Below are 15,397 nucleotides of genomic sequence, written 5' to 3' on the forward strand. Positions count from 1 at the left end.
GGGAGCACCGCCCGGCTCGTGTCCTCCACGCCGGTCACCACTCGGGTCATGCCTCTCAGCTCCGCTGGGCCTAGATCCTAGCTAGCGCCGATTTGGGTCCGGGTAATGTCTTCGGGCCCGGTGTAGAGCTAGCACGGTCGGTCCCGCTCCCGTAGGGGCGCCAGGCGGCGGCGCAAGAAATCCGCCACCACCATTACCGAGGTCAGCTCGGAGTCGCGCAGGAATCTGATGCGCTCGAACACCGGCTCCAACCTCGCATCTTCCGGCGGCGGCACCTCCCACGTCGACTTTCGGGGCTCCGCCGCCGCTTCCAGTAGAACGAGACTATCATGGGGGTCGACGTCGACGAAGAACCAGTCCCGCCGCCACTCCTCCCATTTGCTGCGCAGCACCTGGGGGATGTACTGCTCCCCCAAGCCGTCTCGCAGCCGAAGATTGCAGCACCCCGCGACGTCCGCCGTGGAGTACCCCCTCTTCTTCCCGACCGGCCGGAGGACGAAGAAATGTCAGAGAAGCGTCACCGAAGGCACCACCCCCACGAACATCTCGCAGAGGTGCGCGAACACCGCCAGCACCACGACGGAGTTGGGGCTCAAGTGCACCAGTTGGATGCCGTAGGTGTCGAGGACTTGGAGGAAGAAAGTTGAGAACGGCGGCACCAGTCCCGTCGCCACAAAAGAAGTGAACAAGATGATTCGCCCGGGAACGGTCGTCACCGGCGGGAAGTTCGCCGGTGTCACCACCGCGGCTCCCTGCTGGCCCTCGGGGACCAGCAGCTTCCTGATCTTCTCCGCTGCCTCTTCATTCTTCAGGCGAGATTCCGGTAGCACGCTGTCTGGAGTCCTGTCACGACAGCCTCCTCCGGCCCTCGACATCTCGACGGGAGGGAAAGTTTTTTTTGGTGGTGGAGAGGAAGGAGGAGAAGCGCTCCGATCGCCTGAAGGATTTCTAAGGGCTCCGGGGCACGAAGGAGACAAGAGCAAGATCGCAAGAAGGCGTAAAGAGGGGGGCGGATTGATCCCCTCCCCCTTTTATATCTCAAAGTTCAAACGTTTCCTGCCAACGGTGCACTCGGCGGGACGGTTCCCTCGGTCGACACAACTGCCAGGCGAATCACCCGCTGGTCGTGCGGCGTCAGCGGTTGCCAGGCGTATTTTTCTCGATCTGCGGGGCAGCCGCGCGTGACGCCCGTACCGTTGTCATGCCCTTCGGGAGTTTTGTGGACGCGCGTCCGCTCGTCTCCCCGTTGGGTCATACCAGAGGCCCGGGTCTAAAAGGCCATCTTTCGAAAGCCTGCCATGTGGCGTCCACGCCAGCCTCGGCCTCGTCCGCGACGAAGGTCCCATCCGCAGTCTCCGTGCCGTCGCCTGCCAATAGGCCCGGGGGCTACTGTCAGTGTATCAGGAACCAGGGGTCTTTGAGTCCCGAGGCCAGGTCAGTCGTCCGCCACGTGTCACCATCCCGCGAGGTCCCTCCCGCGGGATGAGGAAAATCTAAGTTTTGGGAGAAGGTGCTCGGGGCCACAGCCTCTGGTTCTCGAGCACCCCAGTTCCCCGATGACCCGCCGAGTCCAAGTACCGGGAAGAAAGTGCTCGGGGAGGTGCCCGGTCACCCCCGAGCACCCTAGTCCCCCGACGATCAGAAGAGCTAAGTTCCGGGAAAGAGTGCTCGGGGGGCCGCGTGCGGCAGCCCCCGAGCGCCCGGTTCCCCGAGGGTCAGTACAAAAGTGTTCAGGAGAGAGTGCTCGGGGTTGCACGTGACAGCCCCCGAGCACTCGGTTCCCTGAAGGTTCGTGCGAGAGTGCTCGGGAGAGAGTGCTCGAGGAGGTAAACAGTACCCCCGAGCACTCGGTGCCCCGACAACACAGAGGGGCCCGCCGATGGGGTGTCAGCCCGTCAAAGGTCCGAGACCCCATTTAATGGGCGTGCGCGGCCTGACATCCCCAACTGCTCCCGCCGCAGCATCAGCCCCTGCCATGCTTTGGCAGAGAGGCGTGGGGACATTAATTGCACGGGTCCCGTCCCGTATCATTCGGCATATCTCGGGATAACGTTGCCAGAACCAAGACGTTCCGCCTGCCGCCGTGCCGTGGCAGAGGAACAAGACAGGGCGGGCACGCCGGGTGCCTCTGTGGCTGCCCGGTGGGCCCTCTCAACGGCGCCCGTTGCCAGGGCGTCCACAGTGACGAGCGACCGGACGCGCGCCGCGTTTTTCCACCGCCCCTGTCACTTTGCCCAGAGAAAATGATAACGCCTTTCTCAGTCGCGGCGTCTTGAAACTTGTGCCCCTTCCTTCCCGTTCGGGGTATGTCATGGCCGGCGAGTGCATAAAAGAGTCGGTACACCAGAGGGAGAAAAAGAAAAAAAAGAGAGAGGCAACTAAGTTGAACAGAAGAAGAGAGCCAACCGAGACACCCAGACGAAGAAGACGAACCACGCAACAAACCAAGCCAACAGGCGAAGTCATCACAAGCAAGCCTGAGCAGAGCTCCGGCCGAAGAACAAGGAGCCTCAAGCCCTCAGTTAGACACTATACTCTTGTAACCAGATACACCCTCAGGGGACCCCCCTCGGGACAGTTATTGCATCCATACAGGAGTAGGGTATTACGCCCCCGTGCGGCTCGAACCTGTCTAAATTTCGGTGCATTTACTTCCCTTTGCACTAGGTCGATCAATCCCCCACCACCGGCCGTTGCATTTACTTTCGCTTCCATTTATTTCTCCGACGAACTTATTCAGGATCATCCCCCGGCCGAATCTCTAAAAAGGGGTCTCTCGGGATCCCTGCGACAGGAATTAATCCTCGGACAGACTCGATGCTGAGAACAATTCGCTTATTGAGGCGATGAGTTCGATGATTAATCCTATCAGTCTGAGCGATCTATATGCTCAACTTTTTTCCACCGAGGCACGCTTAGAGGTACAAAATTCTCAATACCAGATAACGGTGAATGATGAGTCGCATGGACAAGGTGCTTACCACGGCCGCGGTGATGGAGTCCGAGGAGGTGGTCCTGGTGGCCGAGGATTCAACAATAACAGCAATAACAACTCTTCAGGTTCCAACCCAATTTGCCAGCTCTACTTCAAGGTTGGGCATATTGTCCAAAAATGTTGGAAGAGGTTTGATCCGGCCTTCACCGGTGAAGAAAAGGTGGCATACGTTGCGGTTGCTTCTTATGGAGTCAACTCTAATCGGTATACTATATTGGTGCTACTGATTACATCACTAATGAGCTCGACTAGTTAACCACATGTGAGAAGTATAGTGGGTAAGATCAAGTTCAAACCGCCAATGGTGCAGATACGATCATCAATCATGTCGGCCATTCTACTGCTCATACTCCAGTTAATGATCTTCATCTTAATAATGTTCTTTATGTTCCTAATGCTACAGAACTTAGTTTATGTTCATCATCTCACATCCAACAATGATACTTATCTTAAATTTCATCCTGATTTTTTTCTAGTTAAGGACTAAGCAACGAAGAGAACTCTTCTACAAGGCAGGTGTAGAGAAGGTTATGACTCTTCGCCTGTTGACAAGTATCACACATCATCTCACATCCAACAATGATACTTATCTTAAATTTCATCCTGATTTCTTTCTGGTTAAGGACTGAGCAACGAAGAGAACTCTTCTACAAGGCAGGAGTAGAGAAGGTCTTTATCCCCTTCTATGTTTGGAGCAATCATCTTCTTCAATACAAGTTCCTAGTGCCATCAAACCATCCTCAATATGATGGCACATCGTTTAGATCATCCTTTGTCAATTATAGTCTAGAAGGTTCTTAGTAGAAATAATTTGCCTTGTTCTCAAGAGTCCAATAAAGAATCGATATGTGATGCTTGTCAATAGGCTAAGAGTCATCAGCTTCCTTATCTAAACTCATCTAGTATGTCAAAATTTCCTTTAGAATTAGTGTTCTTAGATGTATTGGGTCCTACTCCTAGTTCGGTTAGAAGAAAAAAAAATTATATAAGCTTTTATTGATGATTATAGTAAGTTTACTTGAGTATATATTTTAAAAAGGCAAAATTAGTGGATACCATCACAAAAATATTCATATTGGAAAATACTGTGATGGTGCCTAGCAAATTGCCCCAAAAAATAAGTCTGACATCTTCTGCAAATTCTATTAATTTCAACAATATGTTGAACGCCTCTTTAGTAGAAAGATAATCACCATACAGACTAACTGGGGAGACAAATATCAAAAACTGCACTCTTTCTTTCAAAGAATAGGGATTTCTCATCATGTCTCTTGTCCTCACGCTCATCAACAAAATGGCTCAATCGAGCGCAATTGTTTGAAATCGACTTAGCCATTCCTGCTCATGCTTCTGTGCCTCTGAAGTTTTGGGATGAGGTTTTTCTCACTGCTGCACATATAATCAATCGGCTTCCATCCCAAGCCATTAACTTTGAGCCTCCTATGGAGCGCCTCTTTGGTAATAAATCCGACTATTCTCTCATTTGTGTGTTTGTGTGTACTTGCTGGCCAAATCTCCATCCCTATAACACGCAAAAGCTCCAATTACGGTGTAAGAAATGTGTCTTCCTTAGATATAGTGATCTTCATAAAGGCTATAAGTGCCTTTACATCTATACTGGCCGATTATATGTTTCTAGAGATGTGGTTTTTGATGAGACAAAATTTCCTTTTTCCCATCTGCATTTGAATGTAGGCGCTTAGCCTCATTCTGAAATTATTCCCCTTCCTCCTACTTTGCTTAATCCTATTAGTTCGGGGGATGAATAGTAGATACTGACACTGTAATTAATCATGCTAATGCCGCATATGAGCATGAACCAAAACATGCTAGAGATTCTGGAGCAAAATAGGTTGAAAGTAATCATCATTTTATGCTGGACAATAATACGAATCCGCTCAACACAGAATATCCTAGCGCAGGTCCTGACGGAGATTTCCCTAGTATTTTTTCTTCTTCGAATCATGTGCTAGGTCACTATGAATTAGGTCACCTTTTAGAAATAATATATCATATACGGAAGGTATCTCATATAAGGAAGGATTACCCCGACTATTGTGGGAAGAACAAGTCGAAGTCGGTCATACTTAGGACTTGGAGTAAAACTTGGCCTCTATCTCCTTAACTATATAAATCAGGGTAGGGCACGACTACAACAACTCAATTTAAGCCTTAAGCCCAGGAGACATTACCTCCCGACTTCCTACAGAGAAGAATAGAAATACAGGAAGACAGTGAATTAGTTATTCATGTCCAGATCGACAGATTAACAAGTTTATTTGATTTGGTTAGCTTTACAAGCAAATAGGACACATGAGTGAAAGAGAAATGGTAGATGCAAGCTAAGATATGGAAGACATTTTGGCCCGTGGCCACTTGGCAACAGAGAAAACACTGGAACTCACTTGGAACAACGCCAATTGTTACACTCACAACACCTGCATCTGCATGCAAATCCTGCTGAACTACAACTACTCTGCTCAATGCGCCAAGCCGCCAATGTGTACTTCAGTCATAGGCATTGCTGAAGAAGACCTTCACGGCGTTGCCGGCGAGAATCTGGAGGACGCCGGAGTTGGACCGGGCGACGCACCGCGGCAGCTTAAACTGGTTCATGGGGGCGCCGAGGGAAAGGTAGTGGTGCAGCACCTTCTGGAAAGTGCCACTCTGCAGCACCCGCAGCTCCAGAGGCCCGATGCCCCGCGTCTTCCTCGAGCTCACGTACCCAGCGTCTGCGAAGCCCCTGTCCAGCTCGTCGCAGCAGCTCTGCAGCACGTCGTCGTTGGCCTCATCGTTGAGCTCCCAGAAGACGATGTAGTGGCCCGGGTCGCACGACACTTCGGCGTAGCTGGTGTACTCCACGACCTCCAACTTCTCCGCGGGGAGGATCTTGGCCGCGCCGTCGACGGCGCGCTGCACGTCCTGCTCGGTGTTCTTGTCGACGTTGATGGACAGCGTGAGGCTCCTCCGGCCCACGAACTTGAGCTTGGGCGTGGAGTTGTAGAACCCGGCCACCTTCACCACGTCCCCCATACGGTACCGGTACAACCCTGCTTGCCATATCAAGGATGCACATAGTTAACTAATTGTGCCACCGATGCAGAAATCTACTAAAAATTTACTACCATTCTGCACACCTCGTGCATGAGAGCTAACGTGAAAGAAAAACGTACCTGCGAAGGTGGTCATGACAACCTCGTAATGCTCACCGATGGCGACCTCCGTCAGATCGACGGGCTCCGCCTCGGTGTACAACGCGTCGGCAGAGGCTCCGCCGTCACTGTTGTTCAGAGGGATGAACTCGAAGTAGGCAATGTCGGGGAGCACTGTAAACGTGGCGGACTCCGGTGGCAACCCAGGCTCCACGTTGGCTCCGATCATCCCCTCAGACGCGCCGTAATCCATGGCGACAAGCGGCAGGCCACCGGCATAGCGCCGGAGCTTCTTGACATAGTGCTCCATGGACCCCGTCACGATGCTGTGCACGTACTTGGCGTTGGGCCACAGCGCCGGGATCACCCCGTACCAGTCGCTGAGGCCGGCGCACTTGCGTGCCACCTCGTCGGCGAGCGCGGGATCCGGGGCGAGGAGCGCAGACACGGCCTGCCGGACGGCAGGCGCGGTGACCCGCGTCGGCGACAGGACTCCGTCGCGGATGTCGGAGCACAACTCCACCCACACCCGCTCGAACGTTTGGAAGGCGAGCACGAGGTTGTGTCCGAACATGGAGAACACGGTGCGGACCTCGTCGGCGAAGAGCAGGCCGCAGAGAAGGTGGCAGTAGAGCGACTGCGCGAAGTCCGGGCTCATGATCACCTCGTTGGGGCTGCAGCATGGCAACTGGATGTCGCACATCATGGCCTTGAACTCCTCGTTACGATACAAGTTGGTGGTGGCCGTGGTCGCTATGAGGCCGCCCTTGGTCGTGAACTGCCGGCTGCCGTAGACGAACTGCAGTGCCTTGCCGTCCTCGACGGGGAACGCCCTGATCAGAGAAAGTATCAATCAGCGACACTGTCGTTAACTACTGGAGTACTAGTGACCCATATTAGATCAACGCTGAAAGTATTGGTAAAAACTAGTTTTCGACGTACATCCCTAGTGCACTCTATCCTACACACTCAATCGGTTGTCAGTTGTGCATCTGTCGCTCGGCGTGGATACGTGGAAGTTCAATGTCCACCAGGTGTCCGCAATGTTGCCACGGTCCGTTTACACGATAGTCCTGATTTTTAATCCTTTTTGCATCGGATGTGCTTGCACCCCATCTCCTTTCCTCACATAGGCCCAAATGCCATTAGTTGTTTATGGGTTATTTACATTTACACGGTGCGAGTGGCCATCCAGAAGTTGACCAGATAGGGAAGAACTCATTAGTTACCAGTGATGGACCCACAACAAAAATAACTAGATGTCTCGCTGTCCTTCTAGAGTTCTAGATGTTTCACTTGTTAGACTAAAAATATCACATAGACTACTACATATGATAGATTATTGAAAAATAAAAATTTAACCAGTGTCCTATGCACCTTATAGACATCAGATAGATATGTCTCTGTGAGTTGCGCCTGCTCATTTCATCTCGCTGTTTCTCTCTTTTTTTAATAATATTATTTTATTAAAAAATTAAAAAATATTATCTAAAATCCGAAATTTGCACACAAAGGGTCAACAGGCAGTCAGCTGAATACCTATTTTTGCAAATTTCAGATTTTGAATAATAATTTTATAATTTTCTAATAAAATAATATTATTTAAAAAATATTCTCTCTCGCTGCTGATTTTGTTCCCCTCCCCCCCCATCGATTGATTAGGGTGCTTAGTTTTGGTATTTATTAGATTGCAAGATGATATCGGAAGAGTGGAGGATCGCCATGAAGGTGAGCGCGTGGGGTTTGTTTCAAAATCAATTTTGATGTGGTAATTGACTTATACGTTTTTGTTTGATCCAGTAGAGCAGGAAGGATCAACTCCAGTTTTGATGTGCTCCTGATGGATGATTTGAGCTTTTCCCGATTTTGGTACTATATGCTCGATTTTGAGACCCGCAAACGTTGCATGGAGTAGCAGTGCGTGTACTTGGGCACGAGTGGCAGCTCGCTGCTGGACGCCTGCCTACGCCGAGCTCATCTTCACCACTCCATTGTTATTTTGTACCAATTTACCTATAAATTGTACCGATTTGCTTTTAGATCTACGCTTGTTTACTTTCAAATTTATCTCAGCCTTGCTTTCAATTTATGATCCAATCTACGCTACAGCCTTGCTTTTAAAATTTTGCTTTATTTTTTGCCGCACAATGAAGTGGAGTAAAAAGATTTGAGTGCTGAAAACTAGCTGTTTTAAATATCTAAAAAAGAAATGTGAGGTGGACGTTCAGACCAACTTCTATTAAATACTAGCGTATCAACCTGTGCGACTACACATGCTAGAAATTTAGTATACAGCTGAATTATAGATATTTATGTTAATAATAGTTCTATGCTAAGATACATCAATTATTTATATTTAAATATTAGAATGTAAAATATAAATATAATTTTTGTTCATAATATTGGAATCATGTTTATTATTTGTAAATAGATCTAATTTATAATTTTCATTTTATGTGTTATGCAAATTGATTTTTATTTGTTTCTTGATTTTTTGAAATTATTATTATTTTTAATGTCATCACCTTATCTCATATTATTTTTTTGGAAATACATTATAAATTCTTTGATATTATTTTTGTGTGATAATCCGTAATATGTTTGTGTTCTGTTGTTTTAATTTTGTAATGTTTAATTATAATTGATTTGGAAAATTATGTTGATTGCTAACGTAACTAAGTTGGAGTTTGCTAATGTAATCTTGTTGGATAAATGATATCTACAATAAAAAATGGAAGAAAAGGCAAGGTAAGAAGTAGTTTTAAGGTTGGATTTTATGATTTATTTTTTAATCTTCTATGTTGTTTTGTCTGGTTGTTGATTTATGGTTACAGTTAGTTAATCAATTAATTCGATGGTAGGATGTTTTGTTTTTTTATAGGAATTTTTAGAATTTTCTTAGAATTAACGTGAAAATATCAAAAGGAGTCTTTAATTAGTAAATATAAGATAAGATAAGATGGGTGCGTCTTACTAAATCGTTATAGGAATTTAGCAGCTTCCGAGAAGAAATATGCATGATGACCGATTGACGGAAAATTAAGGTGCGGTCGTGTGCGTGCGTTCGTACGTAACGCACCTGTTCCTGAAAGCGAAGGAAGTCCGGTATACATGCATCGTCAACTTAAAGAGCTCGTCGTTGAAGGGCAGATACTTGCGCTTCCCCTGCGTCGTGCCGGAGCTACATGGATTGGCGCACGCACCATGCAGCATCCCGTTGAGTTCTCAAGGCTTGAGCTTAGCTGAACAGTAGCAGCGACGTACTGATACTGACTAACCTGAGGGAGATCGAGGTGATGGGCTTGGCGGTGAGGACGGGAGAGGTGTCACCGTCGGCGATGCGCGAAATATAGGGCTCGAGGTCGTCGTGCGTGGCGAGCGGCACGCAGGCCCGGAAGCTGTCCGGGTCAGTGCGGCCGGCGAGGCCCCGCCCCTGGAGGTACTCGGTGGCGCCGTTATCGGCGAGGATCCGCCGCAGCGTCTCCCGCTGGACGGCGGCGGCGTCCTGCGTCAGCCGTTCGAACTCGGCGATCACCTCCTCCCCGCTGAACTCGCGCTTCTTCTCCAACATCTTGCCACTTCCTGGACAACTACTCCTTTTGGCAAAAAAAAAAGGTTGGAGCCCTGCCCTAGCTTTATAGCAGAAAGGAGCAAAAGTTCAACGACGGGTTCGAGTACGTTTAACATATAGAGCATTAGACCATCTTCAGTAGTTATCTTAAATTTTTATCATCAAAAATACTATTACAACATCCTCTATCACTATTACAGCATCCTTTATTTTTTCATCTCCAGCAGCTACCCTATTTCCTACATTCTACTACTCTTTTTCTCTCTCAATCCTGCTGTAAGCCTCTGTAAACAGTACTGCTACAGTGGATTTCAGTGCTACAGTACTTTGCGGGGTACTGTGGCACTGGATACCTCAGTACTAGAGTTGGCCTTAGAGTAGCCTACTCTATCCTAGGTTGGAGCCCTGCATATGGAAATAAAACAAGGACTAGAACAGTCCTAAAAAAGGGAGGAAAAGGACTAGACCAACCCAAGTCATGAACATGCTCATGCTGGTAGTTGAAGTCTTGTGCTCCATCCTTGTATCAAGAAAAGAATTGACGCAGGCACTGTGATTTGAGTGCACGGTTCCACTTTGCAATTTGCATCGAACAGTAGGTGCAGGAGTGCCAATAGTCAATATCATACTATAGTTATTCATTACTACCGCCAACTTGATTTACTTGTGGTTTAGGACATTAACACGACTTCTTAGTCACGCCCTTAACAATTACTTTTCTTAAGTATGTATTACTGGAATCATAATAATATAAAAGTACCTTTGATTATGAATATATATCATTTTCATTTAATTAATCTAAAAGACTCTTATGTATACTAATGATTAAAGTTTCATAGGTTTAACGACAAAGGTGTTATACAGGACGATATCTATTTTGGACCATAGGCTGTGTGTTACGGGACGGTGTATGCACTTTTGTTCTCCTACAAGTGCAATACCCGTACAAGAAAATTGAGATACCGACTACCTCTTGCAGACATACTCACATGATGTTTCATGCTCCAACGTAGTGCTACCATACTGTGTAGTACTACGGCAAACACAATATCACGTAGCTGCTCACGCCCGTACGCGTGCTTGCGCCGCCGGATATGCATGCTACATGCAGGGTTCGAAAGGGCCTTGATCACTTCTTGGCGAGCGTCGCGACGATGGCCTCGAGGAGCTTGATGCGCACGTCCTTTTCCCCGAGCTCCACCTCCAGCTCCCGCAGCTTCTCCTCCTGCATCTCGCCCGACCTCTCGAAGGCGACGAGCTCGGCAGCCGCCTCGCGCGCTCGCCCCTCGGCGTGCCGCGTGGCCACCTCAGCCGCCTCGGTCTCGTCCGTCACCGCGTCGAGCTCCCGCTGCAGCGCGTCCGCGCGCTCCCTCAGCTGCCGGATGGTCTCGCGGCGCGATGTCGCGGCGTCCCGCGGCGCCAGCAGCTGCTCCTGCAGAGACGGCCCGGGGGGGCTCGGCGGCGTCAGGGCCGACGTGATCGACGCCAAGCACGACGACGACATCGCGGCAGAGGTCGAGCTGCCGGCCGGTGTACGTGCGTATGTATGTACCGAGTTCTGAATTACGATGCGGATCGGCGACGTTCGAGGTTGATTGATGGACAACTTGGATGCGCGTCTATATCATGCATGGAGTTGTTGTCCTTGTACATGCGTACCTGCTCGCCGGTTTGGTTTCGTAATCGGATGAAAGAACGGCACCCTGTTCTAATCGGGTTCGGCAACACGAGGAGAAGTGGGGAGAATTTAGCCTCAGCCGTGGGCTGTACCAACGACCCATCTGCGCGTGGTTAGTTGGGCCTCAGCTCCACTTCTCCTCGGCCGCGCAGAGTGACAGACAGAGATTTTTTATATTTCGAAAATAAAAAATTTGCAAAACTAGGTGTATATTTGAAAAAAAATATAAAAATAGGCTACTATTGCCCTTCCAAAGGGCTAGGATTAAAAAAATAAATATATCGCCATTCCAACGGGCAACATATTAAAAAAAATACAACATTGCAATGGCCTCAAAATTCAAAATGCTATATTGTAGAGGATGCTATAATCTAGCTTTCCAAAATTTTTAGCTCAAACAATTACTTACAATGAGAAACAAAAAAGACAAATTTTATTCTACACAGTCTGACAAACTGTACAATGCAATTTGCCTTTTTTTTCTCATTGTATAGATCATATTTTTGTCTGGTTTTTTTAAGCTAGATCATAATATCCTCTACATTACTAATTTTTTTTAAGCTAGCTTACTTTTGTAATTTTTTCAAACGGATGCCATTTTTTATTTTTGAAATATAAAAATAAAAAATATCGACAGACAAACATCAGTGAGAATACGTTCTTGGACCCAAATCCGGCCGGCACAGGCAGCACCGCATTATTATGGTTTTCAAAAAGGTGTATCGGCCATGTGTTATTTATTTGGGCACCACTGCCTTTTATGTCATATCCCAGTATCATATCTCACCAAAAGAGATCACCAAAGCAACAAGCGACTAATCCATTTGCAGCACATTGGTCAAAAAAAGATTCATGATGTGCAGACCCATCATCGAAACCACGTCATATTACAATACTAAAGTAGCTTTGATTTGCCCACAGTTAGCAATACTGAAGGTTGCAACAATTTTAAGAAGTCATGGTGCGCGCACTAGGTTCAGTTAACAGAGTCTCACACCAGCAGTCCAACACTTTGGCATTTGCAATGGCTAAATAATGCACATTATTTAGCACAATGTGCCTTTTGATGATGAATGGTTTTATCTCCATGACTCAACATTCTCATCCTGAATCCACAGACCAATCCTTAGTGCCACCACCTGGGATTTGTATGACATTATTTGGCGACTTATCTTTAAGGAAGTGGCCTGATGTGGATTCGGAGTAGACCTATATGCGTCGACTTAGTCTATGAGCTCTTTTCCAAGCCAATGCTAATCACCAAAGTTGATTAGCACTGTTGCTGATCGACGCAACCTTCACCTAAATTCTAGTATATGAAGAGTTTTACCTTGGGCGTAATGTGCAAACTAAAAATCTGCATGAAAATCTGTGTCAAACATCAATCTCAGCTGCAGGGATTTCTTAACCAATTGAGTTGGAAGTGCTCAACCGATCACATCGATCTTTTCCTCAGGCCGTTGGAATTCAGGAGCCACCCAGTTGAATTTCATGTAGCACGGTCATTTGCTTCTTGTGCTTTGCCCACTCATCGCGCAATTCAGTTACGCTTTAGGAGTCATAAATAGGTAGCCTCACTTCAGGCAAACAAGCTAGTCAAGTAGTCATTGTCAGATTTAGCCTACTCCATCAAGTAGTCGTTTACATTCAGATTCAGAGTTCTCCATCCGAATACCGAAACCTTCACGGCACAGAAAGAATGGTTCCGAATACAGTCCGTGTATCAGTAGGAATTCTAGGTACTTCTCATCTACATGTTATTCAAGTCAATTTGTTTCATGCATGACTGTAAAACCAGTCTCTCTCTCTCTCTCTTGCAGGAAATGCTGCATCCATGCTCCTCTATGCAGCACCAATGTATAGTTATATGCATCATATCCTGAAATACTATGCATGATCTGAAATTAATATAACCTATGAAAATCTTGCTTAACCACATCTATGTTCTGCAACCCATGTTTCACAGATTGACATTCAGAAGGGTGATTAAGAAGGGTAACGTTGAGGAGTTCTCATGCGTGCCGTACATACTAGCTCTGTTCAACTGCCTCTTGTATACTTGGTATGGGCTTCCTGTAGTGAGCTCTGGATGGGAGAACGTCCCGGTTTCTACCATCAATGGACTGGGCATACTGCTTGAGACCACATTCATCTGCATACATATATGGTTTGCGCCGAGAAAGAAAAAGGCGAGTGATTCATGATATGAATTATTTCATATATACTGGTATGATAACTGTTCAACAAAGTTAAAAATGCTATCTGGTTATCTTTTTGCAGAGGGTTGCCTTGCAATTGGTGCTCCCTGTTCTGATATTCTTTGGCTTGACAGCATTCTTCTCAAGCTTTATGGTCCAGACGCACCACATGCGAAAGGTTTTTGTTGGTAGTGTTGGTTTAGTGGCTTCGATATCGATGTACAGCTCTCCAATGATAGCTGCAGTGAGTATCTGTCATAAGTATATGTTACCTTCACAGTGATGAATAACACAGACCCAAGGTTCAATTAGACAGCAGTTCATGCAGGATAAAACCTTGTCCTGTACTAGCAAAGATTCGGTATGGACCTGTCGTGTAAACATGCTGATTCAATGACAACTTGTCATTTCAAAGTAGTACAAAAACAAATCAAATCAATCAAGACTAGGACCATGTACTAGAAACCCCTTTTTTTTCACTTTGGAGACGTGTATATATACTGCAGTATTCTAATTAAAGATTTTCTGACTGGAACTTGCAACTGCAGAAGCAAGTCATAACGACGAAGAGCGTGGAGTTCATGCCATTCTACCTGTCACTGTTTTCCTTCCTGTCCAGTGCTCTGTGGATGATATATGGGCTCCTTGGGAGGGATCTTTTCATCGCAGTTAGTGTCAGCAGGATCTGATCTAGTTCATAAAAAAATACAAACTTAATTAATCGGATCACACACTGATGTTTTTATATGTTTTCCCGATTTATTGCAGTCTCCAAACTTCATCGGTTGTCCAATGGGCATCCTTCAGCTGGTGCTGTACTGCATCTACAGGAGAAGTGACGGCGCAGCTGAAAAGCTCCATGACATCCGTCAGGAAAATGGTCTGAAAGAAGTAACTATGCAGCCACAGGAGATAACTGGGACGAGGCCAGAGGGCCAGAAAATATGATTGATGTGTTTTTTCTGAATTGGTAGCAGAATTGCAGAACCAAGTTACCTTCAGAAAAAATGTTGCCAGGAAGGAGGTAGCCTGAAGCGATGGATGTGGCTCACGGTCACGGGTCGTCACATTACCAGATTAGCTAAGTTGCAATCTATAACCGACAAGCTTACATATCTTTTTATCTTTACCATAACCCTTCAAATATGTATATATATATATATATATACTATATATTTATTATATACGTACGCATAGTGTACTATAGAATGCGTACAAGCTGTGTGCGCGCCTGATCGAGCAGCCAACATGACTCTGACGCGCGCGCCAGCCTCACATGATCGAATGCGCTCCCACCACCTACCTCGTGGGCCCATTGGATGACTAAGTGTGTTTTCACCTCATGAGCAACTATTACAACCAGTTACAACATAATGTATAAAAGAGTTACAACATATAGTATAGAGTGATTGCAACTATTAGTTACAATTATATGTATAGTGAGAATGCAACTTAACTGCCTAAGCTGACTGATTGTAACTAATTATGATCATATTATAATTGGCAATGTTATAATTGTATTGTTCAATATATTGTAACTAGATTGTCTACCATGTTATACTATAGTGTTCATTATATTTTAACTAGAGTATCTTTTTGTAACTAGTGACAGTTAACACTGTAGTTCACCATGTTAGAATAGCAATATTCATCATGTTATAACTAGAGTGTCTATCTTATTGTAACTAGTCGACACTCAACACTATAGTTCACCATATTATAACTGTAATGTTCACTATATTGTAACTAGAGTGTCTATCATGTTGTAACTAGATTGTCTATCATATTGCAATTATATGGATG

General features: G+C 46.4%; 2 protein-coding genes across 2 annotated transcripts; one reads left to right on the forward strand and one right to left on the reverse strand.

Moving 5' to 3' along the window:
- Nucleotides 1-5,285: 5,285 nt before the first annotated feature.
- On the reverse strand, nt 5,286-9,730 carry LOC133909743 (jasmonoyl--L-amino acid synthetase GH3.5-like). Its single transcript, XM_062352300.1, has 4 exons — nt 9,426-9,730; nt 9,227-9,328; nt 6,169-6,980; nt 5,286-6,045 (listed from the first exon to the last, which is right to left on the reverse strand). Exons 1-4 carry the CDS (start codon nt 9,716-9,718, stop codon nt 5,504-5,506), a joined length of 1,749 nt encoding a protein of 582 aa, XP_062208284.1. The 5' UTR covers nt 9,719-9,730; the 3' UTR covers nt 5,286-5,503.
- Nucleotides 9,731-12,789: 3,059 nt separating this feature from the next.
- Nucleotides 12,790-14,746, forward strand: LOC133909744 (bidirectional sugar transporter SWEET3b). Its single transcript, XM_062352301.1, has 6 exons — nt 12,790-13,135; nt 13,217-13,253; nt 13,363-13,585; nt 13,677-13,838; nt 14,143-14,262; nt 14,363-14,746. The coding sequence occupies exons 1-6, from the start codon at nt 13,096-13,098 to the stop codon at nt 14,540-14,542; spliced, it is 762 nt and encodes a 253-aa protein (XP_062208285.1). The 5' UTR covers nt 12,790-13,095; the 3' UTR covers nt 14,543-14,746.
- Nucleotides 14,747-15,397: the final 651 nt, after the last annotated feature.

This window comes from Phragmites australis, chromosome 2 (genome assembly GCF_958298935.1).
Source record: "Phragmites australis chromosome 2, lpPhrAust1.1, whole genome shotgun sequence".
Taxonomy (NCBI): domain Eukaryota; kingdom Viridiplantae; phylum Streptophyta; class Magnoliopsida; order Poales; family Poaceae; genus Phragmites; species Phragmites australis.